This window comes from Drosophila albomicans, unplaced genomic scaffold (genome assembly GCF_009650485.2).
Source record: "Drosophila albomicans strain 15112-1751.03 unplaced genomic scaffold, ASM965048v2 utg000119l_pilon, whole genome shotgun sequence".
Classification (NCBI taxonomy): Eukaryota; Metazoa; Arthropoda; class Insecta; order Diptera; family Drosophilidae; genus Drosophila; species Drosophila albomicans.
Genome location: NW_026263519.1, coordinates 112571 through 137759, shown reverse-complemented (window position 1 = coordinate 137759; position 25189 = coordinate 112571). Strand labels below are relative to the sequence as shown.

Sequence of the window (25189 nt, the reverse complement as noted above, 5' to 3'; positions counted from 1 at the left end):
GCGCAAAGTGATATTTGGATGAATTTTGAAAATAACGTTGATGAAGGCATAGCTACATGTAAAACATGTAAAACTAAACTAAAAAATAATAGACTTTCAAATTTAAAAACACATTTACCTAATTTACACAAAATAAATTTAAATGCTGCAAGTGTTTAACAGTTAGAAACTTCGTCGTCGTCAAATTCCTCCATAAAATTAAAAAAAAAACTATTAGAAAAAAAAAATAAGAGTGAAGTGAATAAAAACAACTGCTAAGGTCATATATTGGATTGGTGACAGAAGACAGCATTTCTTTCAATGCCTTCAATTCGGAAAATATGCGAAATATCGTTGACCCAATTTGTGATGGACTCAAAGTTGCTAACGGAAAAAAATTACTTTAAATGCATCAAACTGCAAAAAGAAACTTTGCAAACAGTGGCAAACAATATAAAAGCGTATATAACCACTGAAGTGGCAAATAAATTATTGTCTCTAAAAATAGACAGTGCCACGCGGCTGGCAAGAAACATTTTTGGCATAAGTGCTCAATATATTGGTTCAGCTCAAATAAAATCCATTATATTGGGCATGGTACAGCTTAAAGGTGCTGGATCGAGCACAGCCAAAAATCTTTGCCGCTGAAGTGCTAAAAGTCCTAAGTAAATATAATATAAACTTAAGCCAAATAGTGTCAATTACATATGACAATGGTGCCAACATGCTTAAGACAACAAATATATTATCATTAGTTTTCGATGAAAACCTTGGCGAGGACGACCAATATTGTTCAAACAATGAATATTTAAAAATAATTGAAAATATCGAAAAAGTGCCAAACACGTAAGCCTGCCTGAAGGCGCGTATTACGTTTTTGGCCTTAACTAATAAACTAACAGCTTTTCAAACGTTTAAATAATTTTTGACGGTTGATAAAAAGCACACAAAGTTATGAGCCTCAGCTTTGAGAGCTCACCGAAGCTTTTAACGTGACTTATATTTCGATATGCACAAGCCATATGTTTTTTCGCGCGAAAAATTTGGTCTGTCTTATGTTGTATTTTGCTGTGCAAATAAATTTGAATATATAAACCTATCCAGCTCATAATTTTTTTCTTGAAAGGTAAGTTAATTTACGATTAAAATTAAGTTACAGATTTGCAAATATATAAAAGACATCCGTTGTGACATCGAAATAGCGATACGTGCCTTGAGGCACGTTTGGGGATACAAGACGACTTTTGTTGCCAGCTGATATTTCACAATAGATTGTAATTTATGTGTTTGTTTCTATTGATGGAGTGATTTTACTTATTAGAAATAGAAATATTACAGGAAATGGTTCGGTATAAGCTGTCCGACTTGACAGATGGGCAGTTGCTCAAGATTGTGTTATTTTAGTGAATAATTAGTTTTATTTAAACAGGTATTGAATCAATAACAAAAGACTCGAGTAAGATTCTGTGGCAACAGAAATCAATGCAGTTGCATATTAACAATGTAGCATTTCGAGGCAATTTTTCGTTGCCAGCAGAAAACACCACTAGAGCTCTTTTGCTATTTCTTTAATGCGGAAATAATGAATATGATCGTCGGCGAAGCCAGGTGAGCAGCTTTATCGGATGGTATCAACAATAAGTTGAAAATTAATACTGATGAAATGCACCACTACATAGATATTTTGATGTACATGTCTATTTATAGCTACCCAAATCTGAAGAGCTACTGGGGACAAAATGCGCTCGGACCTATACAAACCTGCATGACCCGAAGCAGATTCGAGGCAATCAAAAAGTACTTCTCGCTACGTGATGAGCGCGAACGGATCAAAAAGGGTGAACCAGGCTACGATCCTTTGTTCCGTACGCGAAAACTTGTAGACTGTCTCAACAAACGGTTTGACTCGGTGCCAAAGTATGCCCGTCTTTGTGTTGACGAGCAAATGTGCAGCACAAAAATTAAGCACCACTTGCGTCAGTACATGCCAAATAAGCCTCTCAAGTGGGGCATTAAACTATTTGTATTGTGCGATTCATTTGGATACGCATACCGCTTTGAAATTTACAGCGGTGCAGGTGATACTGTGGTCTTACCTGGTCACCCAGATCTTGGTGCTTCTGCCAACATTGTAGTGCGCTTAACACAAACCGTTGAGACATTTAAGAATCACATCATTTACTTCGATAATTTTTATACATCTTTGCCTTTGATGGTTTATCTAAGAGCGAAAGGTATTTACAGTCTCGGCACGGTGCGAGGAAACCGTATCCCCAATGACAAGCTACCAAACGATATTGCCATCGACATAACCAATGTACTCTGGAAAGACAGCAAACCTGTTCGCTTTTTGTTCACCTATGTGGGTGTAAAGCAATTTCAAAGGACAACCCCTCGTGAAGGAACTGCAAAGGCTGCTCGTTTTGGCAGAAAAGCTAAGCGACACATATCAATTGATTGTCCTCAAATTGTGCATGAGTATAACGCTCACATGGGCGGCGTAGATCTCATCATATCAGAGCAGAAACACGGGATGCTGCAACACGAGTTTTTTATCACTTAATTGATATGGCAGCCACCAACGCCTATATTTTACACAGACGTATCCAAAACGAGAACGAAAGCAAAGAAAAATTACTCGCACTCCCAGACTTTCGCGAAACCCCAGCCGCAGGGCTGGTGACATAAAAAAACAAAACCTTACCGGGTCGTCCAATCAAAAGTGCATCTTCACCGCGATGGGCAAACCAGTCTCCATCCTCTCAGTCAGGACGAACAATAAATTCCCCATACTTTCAGACAGAGCGGGCAAAGGAGTCTCCATTCTCTCATCCACCTTATCAGCATGAGCTCAGACATGGTCAAAAATCAAAACATCCAATATCGGACTTGCGGTTTGACCAGCTGAACCATTTCCCACATTGGTTGGATCGACACAGTGGAAAAAAATGTTGCAAGCACTGTAAAACTTCACAAACGCAATGCATATGCACGAAATGCAATCTACACGTATGCTGCACAGCGAATAAAAACTGTTTTGTAAGAAAAAAAAAAAAAAAATCTTCATTAGTTGAAAAAATTTTTTTCACTCAAAGCCCCAAGCGTGCCTTCAGGCACGCTTACCTTTCCTCTCACCTTACAGGTAGACCGAAGATTCAACGTAATTTCTAAGCACATATTCATTTACTTAAAAAAAATTATTTCAATACCTTTTTTCTATTACTTTGGATAGTAGTCTTAGAGGTTGATGCCAGATGACTGCAGGTGTGACCACTCAGGCCAGCTGACAGTGTGGTCGCGATCGAAAGTTATCGATAGCGACAAAGCTAGTATACTGTGCGTGTGACCGTGTCATACGCACAGACACACTGTTCTTGGTTTTCCCTCTGAAGATGGTCACCCTGCCCCTTTTAGTGCTTTTTCCTACTCCGCCTCTATCATATGTTTTCTTCTACGCACAAAACACATGTATATTTTCAAGTGAAGTAAAACGCCACACAAAGTTCAAGTTTATAATAATTAAAAAGTGAAAGTGTTATTATTTCATCAAACGTCGCCCCCTACACATTTTGGTCCTTCGAGCCGGATATTTGGATATCGCTCGACCCCAGCAAGCAATTGGTTGACAAGATAAGTAATACACTTTTTCTTCCCTCATACATTTGTGCAAGTGTCGTGTTCGCGCCATATTTTTTTCCTTGTAACTTATATATATGTGACACAGCATATATATAAGTACATAAGCGTTCGACCGGCATTTTCTCAGCCATCTTTTCTACTGTGTGTATACTTGGCACAGTATATATATATATATATATATCCTTATATGTATATGTATGTGTAAGTATCTATACAGTTTAAAAGAGTTCGCTAATATTTACTTTACTACTTTCTTTGCTGTCGTATCGCGTTTGTCTGTTTTTTAACACACTCCTGTGTATGCAAAATCTCTTCATGTTGTTATATTCAAAATAACAAGAGAGTTGTTCTTCTAATAGCAAACGTTACACGTTACATATACACTCCGTATATGCTCCTTATACATTAAAATTGTATATATACCAATCCATTATTACACATCCAAATATATTATCCATTTCCGTATATGTATATAAACAGCAGCAATCACACCGAGTAATAAAGATTCACGCTGCTGTTTGTGTTTTACTTAAACATTTTTGTTTTTTCCAACAGCGATTTTGTTCCTCGTCGTTGACGGCTTTACCGTGAGTCTTTGTTGAGAAAAGACTCTAAAGTGACTGCTGAAGCATAGTATGTCCAAGAGCCAAAAGAGCGAAAAGGACTCAAAACACTCGTTAAAGCTTCCGACTACATCTCGTCGCCTGTCGTCCGTTTAGCCCGCTCCTTCGGGGTCCAAATCCGCCACACCTGCCGCTCAACTCCGAGTAAAGGTCGATCGTCCGTCGCCGTCTGCTTCTGCAAAGACTCCGCTGTTGCGTACATCTTCGACTGCTCTACGTAGTCAGGCAACTACCCGTTCCGTCCAAGCTAAATTTAGCAAAACCCGTGCGATGGCTCTCAGCAACTTCGTCAGCGTCTCCGACAAATTGGTGCACTTTGAGAGTCGGGTCAGAGGGCCGGCAGCCGAAGACGACAATGTACACACGTACGAGATCCGTCGTGACCGGCTGCAAGCCCTCTGGGACAATGTCGAAGTCGCCTATTCCACATGCGCTGATGCACTGCATCAAGACGGCGACAGTGAAGGCACACAGGCTATGGAGGCGAAATACGATCACTGCTATGCAGTGTATGAGCGGTGTCTCGCCCATGTTAAGGGGCAAATTACCCAAATTTCCGGGTCCAGCAGGAGAGAAGCATCCGTTCCTCCTGTATACTCCAGTGGCTGCCGGCTCCCTCCAGTCGACACCGAAGTTTTCCGTGGGGATTACTTGCGGTGGCCGACCTTCCGTGACCTTTTCACGGCCATCTATGTCAACAATCCAAGGTTGACTCCGGTTGAGAAACTTTTCCATTTGAATTCGAAGACCGCAGATGAGGCCAATGAAATAGTAGCCAAATTTCCGCTGACGAACGATGGTTTCGCGTCGGCTTGGGGTGCTCTCTGCGAACGTTTTGAGAACAAGCGCTTGTTAATAACAAGCCAGTTGAAGATCCTGTTTAACCTGTCCACGGTTACCCAAGAGTCGGGAGCAGCTATCAAGGAGCTGCAGAGCACGATTCAGCGTTGCTTGACCGCTCTTGAGCATTCAGACATTTCCGTCTGTTGCCCGTTTCGCAGATTGCATCCTCGTTTTCCTCTGCTCGTCCAAACTCCCAAGCTCACATTCTCGTTATGGGAGCAATCGTTGGTGACAAAAGCGAAAAATTCCCGCATGGCAGGATATGAGCACGTTCCTCAATGAGCGCTATCGTACGCTCGAAGCGATTGAGGACGTGAAACAGACTGCCAACCCACAGCACTGTTGCCAGATTCTCCGGAGTAAAAGTTGCTAGATTTAAGAAAAAAAGTTGCTAAAAATTGCTAAAAATTATCAAAAAATTGCCAAAAAAATTGCTAAATCTTTTAAATGTTCTTTTTCAAATAGTATGTACATTTTTAAAAATTTTGAGAATAAAATATTGAAATTAAAAATTAAAAAATTTAAATAAACATGATTTTAAATCTTCTTTTGTTAACATTACAAAATACTTAGAATTTCGTCCAATTCTTCTGCTTCCTTACTATCCGTGTACTTTACGTTTCCTGAAATTTTAACTAAGTACTCGTAGGGAAGTACATAATTATGGCAACATTTGTTATGCCTATGTAGTCCAATACATATATAAATATTTTTTTTTTAATTTTTTTTTTTTTTTTCATATTAGCTTCTTTATTAAGTATCGAACCAGTACAGCAGGAAGAAAATAGTACTATAACAACACAGCTAAAAATGTATTTTTTTGAACCAAACCTCATATTAGTTTAAGGAGATTATGTGAAGTTTACGATTGGGTTATCGTTTTGGCGAAACCTTGACGCTTCAATCGCCTCAACGGTCTAGCTGGTAGGAGTCTCCTAGCAACCTGTCGCTATATCGGCTCGTATTTTCAATTGTTTAAACTCAAACTAACCTTATATGCAATATCGCATTTAATGTTATAATGCTCATACAGTTACGTAATTTATGTTTTGCTATATTTATTTGTGAGAATATACGCTCAACTTCAGCGTTCGACCAAGGTAGGGAAAAGATTTTGAGCGCAAAATTTGCTAAATCACTAAAAGGGTTTTGGTTCAAGTAGCTCTTATAATCGAACTGTTGAGTTAAATACAAGTTCCGATTTCATTGTGAACTATTAATCGCAATTTTTGCAGTGAATGGCAAAAAGAGAATACAAAATAAAAGGGCTTTAAGTAAAGTATAAATGAAAAATTGCTAAAATTGCTAAAATAGCTAACAAAAAATAAAAAGTTGCTAGATTTGTAGCTAATAGCATTTTCAAAAAAAAAGTTGCAAATATTTTGAAAAGTTGCTAGATCTAGCAACTAAATTGCTAAACTGGCAACACTGGTGCGCTTGCGGACAAAAGAGAGTGCACAAAGTATGTGTGTATGTATGTGTACGTACAACGGTCAAGAACAGGGTTGCCAATGCAAATTTATACATTTCCCCAAAAATCGGGATAAAATTCCCCAAATTTGGGGACAAAAATCCGCTGATTCCCCACAAATTCCCCAACATAGGTTTTTAAAAGAAACAATAAAAAGCTGAGTATAACTCATATTAATATTCTTAATTAATTAAAATAAAAACTCAAACAGTTAACATTCATATTCTTTTCCATATTTTTGTGGATAGCATTTTGTTTGACGGTTTGAACTTGACGCTGCCGCCTAGTTTTTTAATTCCTTCTCTTGCAGCCATAAATGATACAACAGTATCTGTATTCAGTCGATTACGGTTTTCAGTTTTCAAATTCTTAAGAATAACATAAACTTATCGAACTCAGCTACGAAAATGACGAAGACAGCGCGCATAATATGTAGGCGTTTAAGAAAAAGAAAAACAGGAATCCCCTGATCATAAACAAAACAACTGTCAATCTACTTGTAGTTTGAAACTAGAGATGTGCTATACATAATATTTTTAAAAGAGGTCGATGTCGTGCACTTGCATTTGCACTCACAAAAAAAAAAAAAAAAAAAAAAAAAAACACATGCATACAAATGTACGTACACGATTGGCGGAAAAAACAGATATAATAATTTATTATATATGTACATAGGATAAAAGCATAGAAATGGTCATCCGAAGCAAAAAAGAAAGCAACTTGGCAAAAGATATTGGTATCTTTTGCACAATATGGCGGAAATCAAAGGGCGGACGACCGTGGGAGCAGTGATAGGAAAGAAGGAAAAAAAAACTTGTGGTACTTATCTGCGGAGTATGCTGGAATGATGAGCTCCGGCTCGAAGGACCAAATGTTTGTAGCGGCGCTGAAAAGTCCAAAGTTTTTCCGTTGCAAAATGAAACACTCGCGTTTGTTCACTAATAAATAATATATTTTCAATTTTTCGGGGTATTGTACAAAATCGCAGAGTTGGTGTGATTAGACCGTGGTTGATGAGACGTGGTTTTCTAACCGACGGCATTTCACCGATCTATTGCCGAGCCGCGCTCAACGGTGGAGAGTTGTGGGAGAGAGAGATGTTGAGAGCACTGGAGCTTGAGTGCTTTCTTACGCGTGAGCGCATTGCTGATGAGCGAAAAGCTTTGCGTGCTTTTCAGTCGGCGGAGCGGAGGTGTGCCACTCACCTACAATGCGCTCGCATCAACAATATTGTTTATTACAAAGTTCCTCTTGTTCAAAAAGTGGCAACGTATCAATTGCCATGTCCAGAAAGCTGGGATTTAATTTGACGAGCTTAATCGATTGCGATAGACGGTAAGCACCAGTCTTAAATAAGAGAAATCTCGTTCAATCGACACCTGTTATAAAAATAATAAATAAATGACAAAATTTTAATTAATTAGACCATTTTCATTTACCTAAGTTGGCGGTACACCATAACAAACATTACTAATTCCGTATAATTCCTGGTCGATATACTGTTTACCTTTCCAATAAGACAAAACGTCTATGTCAACCCATTGATAAGAAAGTTATTTTTTAATAGACATCGATTGTACTGTTCACATCTGATTTAACGCCTTGAGATAAGTACGCTTCTAACAACTCGTCTTCCTCATCAAAAAAATAGTTCTGCATTTCATAAGAGCTGGAATTCGGAGTTGAGCACATATTGCCAGTAGGGTGAAGACTATTAAGTCTATCTCAAATAAATTTTAAATGATTTATTGCGTCATTTTTTTGTTGCGGCGATAATATATGTTGAAAACGTGGATCCAAAAACAAGCAAGAAACTATAAATTGAATTTCCAATAGTTTTCGTTAAATTATTATTTGTATCCTTTACAAATTTTTCTGTAGATATTTTAAGTTTGAGCCATTGGGCGTAAAAGTTACTATAATGTAAATGTTCCTCTTGAAATTTGTTTATGGTTTTTTGCAAGGGACTGAAAACATTGCAATATGCTTCAATAAAAACCCAAAACGAGCAATCTAGATCAAAATTCTCTTCATCCTATTTGTTTTTGATAGATTCAATTTTACTTAACCCTTTCGGGACGGGGTTTTATTTCGAAAACCAAGATAGTTAGAGAAAATCCTTTTTCAGATTCTGAAAGATGACTAAAAATAATTATGTACTGCATACTTGGAAATCCTGAATTCGTCCTTTTATCCTGGGACATATAATCCCAATCCGTTTTTTGGGTGGGATTTAGAATCCCAATACATAATATGAGCGGGATATATAATCTTAAAAAATTAATATAAAACTCATTTCGAAACGAAAGTTTTATTTGTAAATAACAGCTGTGTAATGATATTAATTATTCAATGTATGATAAGGACCAAAACAATCGAAGCACAAAGGTGTGTTGCAGCCTGAGCACATCATTTTTTGTCCGTTTTTCCTGGCCAAGTGATGTGCATCGTGCACAGCGTCTCCGATTGCCTTGATTCACTGGCAAGTGGCCTCCAATATTGAGAGCATTAGATCTTGACCGCTTGGGAAGTCTACCTCCCCGTGGTCTTGGCTGTTTGTCTATATTCTTTTTGCCCTCGGAAATCATATTTTCTGCTAAGGGAACTAAAAATTCTTTGAAAGGCAGCTTTTTCTGTTTTTGTTCATTATAAATGATCCATGTGTTTGTTACAGAAATCATTAAAAGCTTGTAGAAAACTTTTTTCCACCACTTCTGCGATTTGCGGTTGAAATGTCACCTCCACCCATTATTTTATTATAATCGCTGATACTTTTTGGGCAGTCTAATAGTTTTTTAGTGCCATCTCGTTGTTTCCGCTGAATTTGCTCAAAGGATTGGCTCATGGCAATTGGAAACTAAGAGCACTTCCTTGGAGTCCATCCAGCGAGCTGCCAAAATGCCGTTTTCATTGAGCTGAAACTGGCTATCACCCTTCATCAATTTGCCAGAAAATTTTGGAGTATTCTTTCTGTTGGCCATATATGTATGTTCCAATTGCTGGACGTCCGAGTATTTCCAATAACTTTATGGAAGTAAAGAAGCGATCAAATGCCAAGCAAACATCAGGCATTGTGATCTAGTTTCCTTTTCCGTTCCATCTAAAATGTTGATCGGGATTATATAACCCACTCAAAAAACTGGTTGGGACTATATGTCCCAACCAAAACATAGATTGGGATGCTATGTCCCACTTTTATAAATTCATGTATAACTTACATTATAAAAGTGATAACCACCTCTAATATTATTAATTGGTTAGAACAAATATTCTTTTCCTCGATTATGCACTAAAAGTGACCACTTACTAGATTTTACGTATGTATGTATATACTGTGCAAATGTTTTCATCGAACTGACGAAATTTGACCGATGTTGTGAAATTCTTCAGCGACTTGTGCGCACACGAAGATATTCACCGTTACTTTTTTGTTTACATTATGAAATAGACACTTAAAACTGTGTTTGGGATATTTCACAAGTGCTCTAGCATTAAAATTATAGAAAATACGATGCAATGAAAAATTTTGGGACGTATTGTCCCAGTAGTCCCGAAAGGGTTAAAATATCTTTGGCTTCCAACAAGTTGTTTAACATTATGTACGTATGTAGATCCCCATCTGGTTGGACAATCTAATTGTGGCATTTTCAATTTTTTTAATTCAAATATTTCACGATATTAATTGGAGGTTTTTTTTTATGTATTTTGTCATATTTCTGCAATTAAGTAAGTACTTCATAATATCCAATGATTTGATCACATCAAGAGCAACAAGCTGTGCTGTATGTGCAGCACAACGACAAACTTCGTTGCCTATTAATACAGAGGGCACTGTTTCCATAAGCTCGATTTTTTGTATATTATCATCGTTGGTGCACTCTTCGTCGTCCGTTTCATTATTTTGTTCAGAAAACAAATGATAAAATATTTGTTATTTTTTAGCATATTCGCACCGTTATCAGAAGTTATGGATACGATTTGATTCAAATTAATACTATATTTATAAGCACTTTCACCACTTCAGCGGCAAGATTTTTGGCTCCACTTGATCCTGCACCTTTCAACTCAATCATTCCCAAAATGATTTTATCTCAACCGCGTTTATGTATTGTGCACTTATTCCAAATATATTTCTGGACAATCGGGTTACACTGTCTATTTTCAAAGATAATAATTTGTTGTTCAATTCATTTGATATATGATTCCTTATATTATTTGCCACTACTTTCAAAGTATTTTTGCAGTTTAATGCATTTAATTTCATTATTTGTCCATCCGCAGTTTTAAGACCTTCACAAATTGGATCGCGAATGTTCCTCATGTTTGGTGAATTTAAAACATTAAAACGAATGCTGTCTTCCGATACCAATCCAATGTAAGATCTTAACAGTTGTTTTTGGTTGACTTCAATTTTTATTATTTTTTTTTTTCGCACTGTCTTAATCGAGGAATTTGATGACGATTAAATGTTTTCAAGAGTTGAAGTTAAGTCAACTTTGTGTTGCTTTATTAAATGAGTTTTTAAATTCGACACTCTACTCTAAGAAAACTTTTGCATATATTGCATATTGCAAAACACTCGGCAACTTTATTTTCAAAATATTTCCACACTGCACTTTGCGACATAGCTGAACACGTGTGAGTCTAGCAGCGTTCTAATTACAAGTAAAAGCAAAAGAGGAAAAAGAACAAGACGGCGACTGCTGATGACTTCTTCGAATCGTACGCTTCTTTCTTTTTCGATTTACGCTGTTGTACAAAAGCAGCAGCGACAAAAATCAAAAGTAGCAAAAAGCCGAATGCATTGCTTTTCGCGACTGTGACTGCTGACAGCTGTCGAAAATTGTCGATAGCTGCTGCGGCAACTTATGTATGTATACGTTCGAAAGCAACAGCAAAGCAGAAAACAGAAAAACGAAAACCGGCGACTTATGCTGCTTTCTGATTTTTGTAGCTATTTGATTTTTGTCTATGCTTTGACTGCGACTTCTAATTTTTTCAGAAGCAAAATCATATGAACTGAAATTTGCAGCTGTTTTTTAAACGCTGCTTACTTGTCCATTTCGCACACTTTGAGACACAACAATCACCACCAACTTTTAAAAAGCACATGTGATAGTTACCATACCAATACACTTGTTTAGAGTCACCATACCAGCGGAACAATTTAGTTTCGATCTGGCTCTTTTTGATTTCAGACATTAATCACTTTTTAGAATTGCAAAAAAATAAAAATGCATTAATAAAAAAATTAATTCGTTTTTTTTTCAAATTTAAAATAATTTGTATCGCTATTAGCAAAAAAAACCAAATTCAATAAAAATGGGCCAAAGAGCAAACGAGAAAAAAAGAGCCTGCTTGGGTTTAAAAGAGCCAAGTCTGGCAACCGTGATATACGTACCTTATTGTTTACAAATTGCTGTGCAAAAACATATGTACCTGCAAATACTCGCTCACATGACACAGATGTGGCCACTATACAAAGCCGCTTAAGCATAAATGTGTATAACAGCGAATATTGGGCTTTCCGCTGATCCCACCAGACCAATGGATCATCTGTTCTCATGATGTACTCCTCGGCTAGATATTTATCTAGTTCCTTACTGACTTTTTAGAAAGCGTTGTCATAATCTTTCCAGATGTCGTTGTCATTTTCATTAGGCTTTACTTGGCAAGCATCATCCATCCGAACAGATTCAGTATGAGCAGTGGCCGAATGAAATGATATCAATTTTGTTTTTTTAAATCATGAACTGCTTTTTTGTATGCTTCTTCAGATTGAAACTCTCTTCCTTTGAATCTGGGATCTAAAATGATGCTCTCAGCATACAAAACATTCGATTCATAATCTTGAAATCGTGTATGCATATCAGTTTGTATGCATTTTACGAATTTCGATAATAGTTGTATTTGTATCCTATGTATTCAAGTTATCTAAAATACGTGTAATTTTTTTTTGGCAAAATTCCAGATAGCACAATTATCTTTGACAGTGTCACGTTCTTCTCTGCTGAGATTTCCGTAGCAAATTTGGCTAAATGGCTGCAGTACTGGAATCACTCCTTCAATTACCTCCCAATCCTCCGCTGATAACATTAAGTCGATCCGCAGGTTCGATAACGTGGCCATAACTGCCTCTTTTAAAAGTAGGAGACGCTCGAACATTTTTAGTGTTGAATCCATCTTGCTTAATTTTAAGCTCAGGCAATTTCAACAATTTTTGTAAGTTTTTCCAATTTCTTTAATCCAGTTGAGCCTACTGTCAAATATTAAGCTATTGATTTTGCTTTTGCCCTCACATTGCCAATTCCGTCTAGAGCCTTCTGGACAATTAGATTTAAAATGTGAGCAAAGCACCCAATATGTCGCCACTTGTGTTGTTGAATGGCTCTGACAATATTCGCTGCATTATCTGAAGCTATTGCCGCCACTTTATTTTTGATATTCCATTCTGAAATGATGGTCTGCAAAAATCGGCAAAGATTTTCAGAAGTGTGGCTGATCGGAAATGATCGGCAAGCTAACATATACGAATTGAGGCTTGTTGACTCCTTGTCAATAAAAATGAAAGGTGACGGCCATATAGCTCTCATTTGTTAAAGATGCCCATCCATCTGTGGTCAAACAAACCGCTTGTGCTTCTCGAAGCTTCTCCGTTATTGTTCCTTTAAGTTCTTCTCGAAGTTTTGGAATTAAAGCATTGGTTAAAGTCTTTCTCGTGGGTAGCTTGTAACCAGGGCAGTTCGACACGTCAGAAATCAGTTTTTTAAACTCCGGTTCATCTACCAATCGCAAAGCGTGTTGACCTTTGGCAATCATACGAACCACTTGCTTGTCGAGGGCATTGCAATTTATTTTGCGAAACAGGCCGGTGCACAAATGTGGAGATCTTTGACTGGGCATTTTGCACAGCAACCACACTGTCGTCATCGATTTGGCGTGCAACGGGCTCAAGTGCTGCTGGATGCTTGCTCTTCAAATGTCGGGACAAATTGCTCTGAGATTTGGAGCTTAAAGTGGACTTGCAAAATTTGCACTTGGCCTGCTGGTTTCCCAAATCATCGAAATGATTCCAAGTGTCATTAAACTTTCTTATACACGACATATTATTATTTTTTAAATTCGAAACAGTTTTCGCGGTAATAAAAATGTTGAAATAAAGAAAGCGCAATAAAAGTACAAAGCAGAATTCAAAAACGCGCAAAAATGAGCAAGAATTTGCTCATTTTTGTACAACTTCTTGCTCATTTTTTGCGCAACGTCTTGCTCATTTTGCACATTTTCGGTTTCAATTCTGTACTTATTGAATGGGAAAACAAAATGCGCGAAAAAAGAGTAACTAAGCACAAAATGAACAAGGGAGCAAGCAAACAAAAATGAGCCAGTGAACACAAATGAGCAAGTGAGCAAAAATGAGCAAGTGAAACAAAAAAGAACAAAAAGGAAGGAACATATTCGCTCGCTAAGTTGAGTGAACAACTCTTTTTTGTTTACTCACTCATGAGCAACCCAACACTAGTATAGCCTATTTCCACTGCCACTCAGTTCTTTTACTTTCAAACCGACTTTTTTTCTTATGGTTTTTACATTGGGCGATCGTAACATTCGACCTGAACGGAAAAAACCGAGGTTTTTTGGTGCAGTGGAAATAGGCTATACTATTATTGCTTAATCTGGTCAGCACTGATGAGTACATATGAGTGGGAACGCGCCAGAATTGCAAAGTTCTTGGTATCCCATTATTTGCTAGTATGTTAAGTACACTTTTAGAAAATTTAGGGAATTATATATATATATTTATGTATACCTCAGTAAAATTGATATTTGTGCATCATATTTTGTTGGTATTGAAATTTGATTGATGATTTTATTAAATTATAAAATGTTTAATACATCAAAAATTTAATTGAAAAAATTGTTCAGCGAAAGTTGATATTTGTGCAAAATTGAAAAAACGCAAAATATTAAGGAACTAAGTAACAAAATGACTTAAGATTATTATTTTAGTATGGTATTGAATCTCCGTTTTCTTGTACGACCAATTCTAAACGTTGGGGCATTGAGTTCACCAAGATTTGGAGCGTGTTTGTGTCGATGGCATCCCATTCTTTAACAATGGCTTCCTTCAAGCCCTTCAATGACTCAAAAGTGTCTTCCACCCTTGTAAACTTTTGCTGACAGGATGCCCCAAAGGTTCTCAATTGGTTTAAGTCCGGACTTATTGCTGGCCACTGCAATAGGGGTACATTTCTCGATTCCAGGAACGACATCGTATACCCCGCAACGTGTATAGGAGCGTTATCCTGTTGAAATATCCAGTCGTCGCCATGCAACTCTTCTGCAAATGACATTTTTTAGTGTTATAAAAATTTTTTTCAATATAAAATACTATAATAGAAATAACGGAATTAGCGTGTGCGAAAAATTTTCGTTGATCTTCGCTTTGCAAATGCAATCAATCGATTCCGGATTCCGGAAATGGATTTGGACAATATCAAATTTGAGTTTAAGGAAGGTTGCTCTCAATTGTTATTTACTCCAAGTGACCTACAAATTTACATAAAAATAAACAATTAAAATCGAATGATATTGCATATGTGTGGGTCGTTCAACGGATTGCAGAGCACGGGTTTGTTTAAGTGCAGATAGGGCTCGCGTCTTTTCCAATCCTGAAGAAATTAAGCATATTCATGGACCACAAGCCCATGAAATGGAAAAAACCGAAGTGCTGTCGGAAATAAAATTGAACTGTCAAACCAATTCCGACGACACCAAAAAAATATTTAATGATGTTCTCGCGAAGTGAGTACACATACATGTACATGCACGCATACATACAAGAATTAGTATACATATATATGGTACATACGTATATTTACTCAAAAACATGACGGTGTGTGTATTATTCAGAAATTTATATACATATTTGAATTTAATATTTTTTGTTTCGTTTTATAATAATTTAGAAAAACAAATGGAGAAGAGGAAATAGAAATAAGTTATGATACGATGAAACCCACGGTACAACGAAAAAGACAACCCAATTACTCCCGAGAACGTGCGCGATGCTTTTAATGATGAAAATATCATGAACCGTTTTGGCATGACAAAAGGAAATTTCCCGAAAGTTTTTTTTAAGTAATTATATGCATCAAGTTCATTTTACCTATTGTGTATTTTGCGTCTGACAAGGTCATCACTTTGATGCAAGCCAATATTGAGGAGCAGAAAGGGCATTTTTAATAGATGCTACATTTAAAGTTTGCCCTTTCGGGGACTTTAAGCAACTGCTTCTTATTTATGTTAAACACATGCAAAAGGTGATTATTTTATTGTTTGTTTAATTATACCCGCTACCCATAGGGTTGAAGGGTATTATAACTTTGTGTCGGCAGGGAATGTATGTAACAGGTAGAAGTAGGCATCTCCGACCCTATAAAGTATATATATTCTTGATCAGGGACAACAGCCAAGACGATATAGCCATGTCCATCTGTCTGTCTGTCCGTATGAAAACCTAGATCTCAGAGACTAGAGCTACAATTTTCTCGACAGCATTTGTTATATTTGCACGCAGATCAGGTTTGTTACAAAGTTTTGACTCGCCCATTTCGCCATTGCAAATTGACAAAACTCGAATAACAATCGTAATTTTTTTAAAGCTAAAGTCGCGAATATATTTTGGCTTTATTCAAAATGGATAGTGGAGAGTCTCAGAGTCGAGCAGACTCGACTGTTACTTTCTTGTTTTCCTATGTTCTTTGCATTATCAGCTCAAAAGTATGCAATCTGATTTCGTTCTCCAATGACAAATGCAGGTTTTTTACATAAATGAAATACGTAAACAATAAGTTTTACATTTTCGCCTGTTGTAATTCTCAAGTGGTTCTGGAATTTCAAACAAGGAATGGATTTTAGAACCGGAGAATTTGCATAGGCGATTTATGTTTTTTTTTTATCTACTTGAGAAAAAAATTGGGAAATCGTTTATAAACCATCATACTAAAATATCAGATGTACGACAAGATAGCTCCACAACTTTAGCGTCCCATATCGATAAAAAAAATATCGGATAAAAAAAAAAATTTTATTTACGTTTTTTACGTGATATTTAATCTTAATTTAAAAAAGTTTAAATGCAAAACTATAGGAAACTAAATTATCTTTCTATTAAATCCATGTTTTGTCAAATTTCATGCAGTATTTATGCACTAAAATCGTGAATGAAAATTGGGGTAGCAACATTTTTGCCAATATCTCGGCTTGAGGAGTTGTCTGCCAAATCGGCTTATGACAAGTTATAGAGTATTGTCTTATAAATATACCCTCAAAAAATCATAAATTTATTCTATGTCGTTTTTGAGATATTTCAGGAAAAGTAAAGTAACCTCAGCTCCAGCCCCATACAAAATGAGCACAAAAATCAATGTTGCCGATTAATGATTTTTTGACTTTCTTGTCGGCCATAGTGCACATTATACTTTCGTAGATACAACTATAAGGAAGAACTATAGCAATTTTTTTAAATCCTTTAGGTTGTTTTTGAGAAAATTGACCTTTTCCCAACCGCCTCAAATTGGGAGACTTTAGTGTTAAATAACACAATTTGGACCTTGGCGGAACTTCAAAAACTTGCAGAAAATAACTAAATGAAACAACTATAACTATAATTTAAAATTACATTTAAATAATCTATTTACATATATATTGCTTTGTTATAATTATTATTCTTATTTAAATCGTAATTTTGCAGTTTACTTGACCACTGATAGCGGCAAAACGCTATGTTAACGCTATCATCAAATTATTCTTCATATTTGCAGAACTTTTTGTTTTATTCAAATCGGTAAAGCCTTTCTTGGGAAAATTATAATTTTTGTGATTATTGCGAAAAATTACAAATCAATTGAATTTTCATGGCAACGCTTAACATCTGCGAAGCTAGTTCAAAGTTAGCTTTGAATTTTTTTTTGTAGATTTTTCAACACTTTGACTATGTACATAATTGCTGAATAAAAAAAATAGATAATTAACATATGTATCATTTCCCATATATACTACAAAGCAAATTATCAGTTTCCGAGAAAATTCAAAATAACATCTACATTTTTCGATTATACGCATTGCTATAATATAAACATAAAAAATTCGAATGCTTCGCAATTTGTTTTATACAAATCGTTTGAGCCGTTTTTGAGAAAATTAAATTTTAGTGATTATTGCCAAACTAATATTACCATGGTGGTAGCTGTCGAAAATTGTCGATAGCTGCTGCGGCAACTTATGTATGTATACGTTCGAAAGCAACAGCAAAGCAGAAAACAGAAAAACGAAAACCGGCGACTTATGCTGCTTTCTGATTTTTGTAGCTATTTGATTTTTGTCTATGCTTTGACTGCGACTTCTAATTTTTTCAGAAGCAAAATCATATGAACTGAAAATTTGCAGCTGTTTTTTAAACGCTGCTTACTTGTCCATTTCGCACACTTTGAGACACAACAATCACCACCAACTTTAAAAGCACATGTGATAGTTACCATACCAATACACTTGTTTAGAGTCACCATACCAGCGGAACAATTTAGTTTCGATCTGGCTCTTTTTGATTTCAGACATTAATCACTTTTAGAATTGCAAAAAAATAAAATGCATTAATAAAAAAATTAATTCGTTTTTTTTTCAAATTTAAAATAATTTGTATCGCTATTAGCAAAAAAAACCAAATTCAATAAAAATGGGCCAAAGAGCAAACGAGAAAAAAAGAGCCTGCTTGGGTTTAAAAGAGCCAAGTCTGGCAACCGTGATATACGTACCTTATTGTTTACAAATTGCTGTGCAAAAACATATGTACCTGCAAATACTCGCTCACATGACACAGATGTGGCCACTATACAAAGCCGCTTAAGCATAAATGTGTATAACAGCGAATATTGGGCTTTTCCGCTGATCCCACCAGACCAATGGATCATCTGTTCTCATGATGACTCCTCGGCTAGATATTTATCTAGTTCCTTACTGACTTTTTAGACAGCGTTGTCATAATCTTTCCAGATGTCGTTGTCATTTTCATTAGGCTTTACTTGGCAAGCATCATCCATCCGAACAGATTCAGTATGAGCAGTGGCCGAATGAAATGATATCAATTTTGTTTTTAAATCATGAACTGCTTTTTTGTATGCTTCTTCAGATTGAAACTCTCTTCCTTTGAATCTGGGATCTAAAATGATGCTCTCAGCATACAAAACATTCGATTCATAATCTTGAAATCGTGTATGCATATCAGTTTGTATGCATTTTACGAATTCGATAATAGTTGTATTTGTATCCTATGTATTTCAAGTTATCTAAAATACGTGTAATTTTTTTTGGCAAAATTCCAGATAGCACAATTATCTTTGACAGTGTCACGTTCTTCTCTGCTGAGATTTCCGTAGCAATTTGGCTAAATGGCTGCAGTACTGGAATCACTCCTTCAATTACCTCCCAATCCTCCGCTGATAACATTAAGTCGATCCGCAGGTTCGATAACGTGGCCATAAGTGCCTCTTTTAAAAGTAGGAGACGCTCGAACATTTTTAGTGTTGAATTCCATCTTGCTTAATTTTAAGCTCAGGCAATTTCAACAATTTTTGTAAGTTTTCCAATTTCTTTAATCCAGTTGAGCTACTGTCAAAATATTAAGCTATTGATTTTGCTTTTGCCCTCACATTGCCAATTCCGTCTAGAGCCTTCTGGACAATTAGATTTAAAATGTGAGCAAAGCACCCAATATGTCGCCACTTGTGTTGTTGAATGGCTCTGACAATATTCGCTGCATTATCTGAAGCTATTGCCGCCACTTTATTTTTGATATTCCATTTCTGAAATGATGGTCTGCAAAAATCGGCAAAGATTTTCAGAAGTGTGGCTGATCGGAAATGATCGGCAAGCTAACATATACGAATTGAGGCTTGTTGACTCCTTGTCAATAAAATGAAAGGTGACGGCCATATAGCTCTCATTTGTTAAGATGCCCATCCATCTGTGGTCAAACAAACCGCTTGTGCTTCTCGAAGCTTCTCCGTTATTGTTTCCTTTAAGTTCTTCTCGAAGTTTTGGAATTAAAGCATTGGTTAAAGTCTTTCTCGTGGGTAGCTTGTAACCAGGGCAGTTCGACACGTCAAAATCAGTTTTTTAAACTCCGGTTCATCTACCAATCGCAAAGCGTGTTGACCTTTGGCAATCATACGAAACCACTTGCTTGTCGAGGCATTGCAATTTATTTTGCGAAACAGGCCGGTGCACAAATGTGGAGATCTTTGACTGGGCATTTTGCACAGCAACCACACTGTCGTCATCGATTTGGCGTGCAACGGGCTCAAGTGCTGCTGGATGCTTGCTCTTCAAATGTCGGGACAAATTGCTCTGAGATTTGGAGCTTAAAGTGGACTTGCAAAATTTGCACTTGGCCTGCTGGTTTCCCAAATCATCGAAATGATTCCAAGTGTCATTAAACTTTCTTATACACGACATATTATTATTTTTTAAATTCGAAACAGTTTTCGCGGTAAATAAAAATGTTGAAATAAAGAAAAGCGCAATAAAAGTACAATCAAAGCAGAATTCAAAAACGCGCAAAAATGAGCAAGAATTTGCTCATTTTTGTACAACTTCTTGCTCATTTTTGCGCAACGTCTTGCTCATTTTTGCACATTTTCGGTTTCAATTCTGTACTTATTGAATGGGAAACAAAATGCGCGAAAAAGAGTAACTAAGCACAAATGAACAAGGGAGCAAGCAAACAAAAATGAGCCAGTGAACACAAATGAGCAAGTGAGCAAAAATGAGCAAGTGAACAAAAAAGAACAAAAAGGAAGGAACATATTCGCTCGCTAAGTTGAGTGAACAACTCTTTTTTGTTTACTCACTCATGAGCAACCCAACACTAGTATAGCCTATTTCCACTGCCACTCAGTTCTTTTACTTTCAAACCGACTTTTTTTCTTATGGGTTTTTACATTGGGCGATCGTAACATTCGACCTGAACGGAAAAAACCGAGGTTTTTTGGTGCAGTGGAAATAGGCTATACTATTATTGCTTAATCTGGTCAGCACTGATGAGTACATATGAGTGGGAACGCGCCAGAATTGCAAAGTTCTTGGTATCCCATTATTTGCTAGTATGTTAAGTACACTTTTAGAAAATTTAGGGAATTATATATATATATTTATGTATACCTCAGTAAAATTGATATTTGTGCATCATATTTTGTTGGTATTGAAATTTGATTGATGATTTTTATTAAATTATAAAATGTTTAATACATCAAAAATTTAATTGAAAAAATTGTTCAGCGAAAGTTGATATTTGTGCAAAATTGAAAAAACGCAAAAATATTAAGGAAACTAAGTAACAAAATGACTTAAGATTATTATTTTAGTATGGTATTGAATCTCCGTTTTCTTGTACGACCAATTCTAAACGTTGGGGCATTGAGTTCACCAAGATTTGGAGCGTGTTTGTGTCGATGGCATCCCATTCTTTAACAATGGCTTCCTTCAAGCCCTTCAATGACTCAAAGTGTCTTCCACCCTTGTAAACTTTTGCTGACAGGATGCCCCAAAGGTTCTCAATTGGGTTTAAGTCCGGACTTATTGCTGGCCACTGCAATAGGGGTACATTTCTCGATTCCAGGAACGACATCGTATACCCCGCAACGTGTATAGGAGCGTTATCCTGTGAAATATCCAGTCGTCGCCATGCACTCTTCTGCAAATGACATTTTTTAGTGTTATAAAATTTTTCAATATAAAATACTATAATAGAAATAACGGAATTAGCGTGTGCGAAAAAATTTTCGTTGATCTTCGCTTTGCAAAATGCAATCAATCGATTCCGGATTCCGGAATGGATTTGGACAATATCAAATTTGAGTTTAAGGAAGGTTGCTCTCAATTGTTATTTACTCCAAGTGACCTAACAAATTTACATAAAAAATAAACAATTAAAATCGTAATGATATTGCATATGTGTGTCGTTCCTAACGGATTGCAGAGCACGGGTTTGTTTAAGTGCAGATAGGGCTCGCGTCTTTTCCAATCCTGAAGAAATTAAAGCATATTCATGGACCACAAGCCCATGAAATGGAAAAAACCGAAGTGCTGTCGGAAATAAAATTGAAACTGTCAAACCAATTCCGACGACACCAAAAAAATATTTAATGATGTTCTCGCGAAGTGAGTACACATACATGTACATGCACGCATACATACAAGAATTAGTATACATATATATTGGTACATACGTATATTTACCAAAAACATGACGGTGTGTGTTATTATTCAGAAATTTTATATACATATTTGAATTTAATATTTTTTTGTTTCGTTTTATAATAATTTAGAAAAACAAAATGAGAAGAGGAAATAGAAATAAGTTATGATACGATGAAACCCACGGTAACAACGAAAAAGACAACCCAATTACTCCCGAGAACGTGCGCGATGCTTTTAATGATGAAAATATCATGAACCGTTTTGGCATGACAAAAGGAAATTTCCCCGAAAGTTTTTTTTTAAGTAATTATATGCATCAAGTCATTTACCTATTGTGTATTTTGCGTCTGACAAGGTCATCACTTTGATGCAAGCCAATATTGAGGAGCAGAAAGGGCATTTTTTAATAGATGCTACATTTAAAGTTTGCCCTTTCGGGGACTTTAAGCAACTGCTTTCTTATTTATGTTAAAACACATGCAAAAGGTGATTATTTTATTGTTTGTTTAATTATACCCGCTACCCATAGGGTTGAAGGGTATTATAACTTTGTGTCGGCAGGGAATGTATGTAACAGGTAGAAGTAGGCATCTCCGACCCTATAAAGTATATATATTCTTGATTCAGGACAACAGCCAAGACGATATAGCCATGTCCATCTGTCTGTCTGTCCGTATGAAAACCTAGATCTCAGAGACTAGAGCTACAATTTTCTCGACAGCATTTGTTATATTGCACGCAGATCAGGTTTGTTACAAAGTTTTGACTCGCCCATTTCGCCATTGCAAATTGACAAAACTCGAATAACAATCGTAATTTTTTTAAAGCTAAAGTCGCGAGAATAATTTTGGCTTTATTATTCAAAATGGATAGTGGAGAGGTCTCAGAGTCGAGCAGACTCGACTGTTACTTTCTGTTTTCCTAATGTTCTTTGCATTATCAGCTCAAAAGTATGCATCTGATTCGTTCTCCAATGACAAATGCAGGTTTTTTTACAAAATGAAATACGTAAACAATAAAGTTTTACCATTTTCGCCTGTTGTAATTCTCAAGTGCTTCTGGAATTTCAAACAAGGAATGGATTTAGAACCGGAGAATTTGCATAGCGATTTATGTTTTTTTTTTGATCTACTCTTGAGAAAAAAATTGGGAAATCGTTTATAAACCAATCATACTAAAATATATCAGATGTACGAAGATAGCTCCAACAACTTTAGCGTCCCATATCGATAAAAAAAATATCGGATAAAAAAAAAATTTTTATTTACGTAGTTTTTTACGTGATATTGTAATCTTAATTTAAAAAAAGTTTAAATGCAAAACTATAGAAGATAAATTATCTTTCTATTGAAATCCATGTTTGTCAATTTCATGCAGTATTTATGCACTAAAATCGTGAATGAAAATTGGGGGTAGCAACATTTTTGCCAAATATCTCGGCTTGAGGAGTTGTCTGCCAAATCGGCTTATGACAAGTTATAGATATTGTCTTAATAATAGTATACCCTCAAAATCATAAATTTATTCTATGTCGTTTTTTGAGATATTTCAGGAAAAGTAAAGTAACCTCAGCTCCCAGCCCCATACAAAATGAGCACAAAAATCAATGGTGCCGATTAATGATTTTTTGACTTCGTTGTCGGCCATAGTGGCACATTATACTTTCGTAGATACAACTATAAGGAAGAACTATAGCAATTTTTTTTAAATCCTTTAGGTTGTTTTTGAGAAAATTGACCTTTCCCAACCGCCTCAAATTGGGAGACGTTTTAGTGTTAAATAACACAATTTGGACCTTGGCGGAACTTCAAAAACTTGCAGAAAATAACTAAATGAAACAACTATAACTATAATTTAAAATACATTTAAAATAATCTATTTACATATATATTGCTTTGTTATAATTATTATTCTTATTTTAAATCGTAATTTTGCAGTTTACTTGACCACTGATAGCGGCAAAACGCTATGTTAACGCTATCATCAAATTATTCTTCATATTGCAGAACTTTTTGTTTTATCAAATCGGTAAAGCCTTTCTTGGAAAATTATATTTTTGTGATTATTGCAAAAATTACAAATCATTGAATTTTCATGGCAACGCTTAACATCTGCGAAGCTAGTTCAAAGTTAGCTTTGAATTTTTTTTTGTAGATTTTCAACACTTTGACTATGTACATAATTGTGAATAAAAAAAATAGATAATTAACATATGTATCATTTCCCATATATACTACAAAAGCAAATTATCAGTTCCGAGAAAATTCAAAATAACATCTACATTTTTCGATTATACGCATTGCTATAATATAAACATAAAAAATTCGAATGCTTCGCAATTTGTTTATACAAATCGTTTTGAGCCGTTTTGAGAAAATTAAATTTTAGTGATTATTGCCAAACTAATATTACCATGGTGGTAGCTGTCGAAAATTGTCGATAGCTGCTGCGGCAACTTATGTATGTATACGTTCGAAAGCAACAGCAAAGCAGAAAACAGAAAAACGAAAACCGGCGACTTATGCTGCTTTCTGATTTTTGTAGCTATTTGATTTTTGTCTATGCTTTGACTGCGACTTCTAATTTTTTCAGAAGCAAAATCATATGAACTGAAATTTGCAGCTGTTTTTTAAACGCTGCTTACTTGTCCATTTCGCACACTTTGAGACACAACAATCACCACCAACTTTAAAAGCACATGTGATAGTTACCATACCAATACACTTGTTTAGAGTCACCATACCAGCGGAACAATTTAGTTTCGATCTGGCTCTTTTTGATTTCAGACATTAATCACTTTAGAATTGCAAAAAAATAAAAATGCATTAATAAAAAAATTAATTCGTTTTTTTTTCAAATTTAAAATAATTTGTATCGCTATTAGCAAAAAAAAAACCAAATTCAATAAAAATGGGCCAAAGAGCAAACGAGAAAAAAAGAGCCTGCTTGGGTTAAAAGAGCCAAGTCTGGCAACCGTGATATACGTACCTTATTGTTTACAAATTGCTGTGCAAAAACATATGTACCTGCAAATACTCGCTCACATGACACAGATGTGGCCACTATACAAAGCCGCTTAAGCATAAATGTGTATAACAGCGAATATTGGGCTTTCCGCTGATCCCACCAGACCAATGGATCATCTGTTCTCATGATGTACTCCTCGCTAGATATTTATCTAGTTCCTTACTGACTTTTTAGACAGCGTTGTCATAATCTTTCCAGATGTCGTTGTCATTTCATTAGGCTTTACTTGGCAAGCATCATCCATCCGAACAGATTCAGTATGAGCAGTGGCCGAATGAAATGATATCAATTTTGTTTTTAAATCATGAACTGCTTTTTTGTATGCTTCTTCAGATTGAAACTCTCTTCCTTT

General features: G+C 35.9%; 1 protein-coding gene across 1 annotated transcript; it reads left to right on the top strand.

The window, feature by feature from the left end:
• Positions 1-1561: 1561 nt before the first annotated feature.
• LOC127566274 (piggyBac transposable element-derived protein 3-like) lies at positions 1562-2542 on the top strand. The gene is made up of 2 exons (XM_052008295.1): positions 1562-1587; positions 1687-2542. Exons 1-2 carry the CDS (start codon positions 1562-1564, stop codon positions 2540-2542), a joined length of 882 nt encoding a protein of 293 aa, XP_051864255.1.
• The last annotated feature ends 22647 nt before the right edge of the window (positions 2543-25189 follow it).

Coding starts and splice junctions, on each gene's coding strand:
- LOC127566274 (XM_052008295.1), top strand. CDS start 1,562: ATGAATATGATCGTCGGCGAAGCCAG. Junction 1,588..1,686: donor ATGATCGTCGGCGAAGCCAG/GTGAGCAGCTTT, acceptor GTCTATTTATAG/CTACCCAAATCTGAAGAGCT.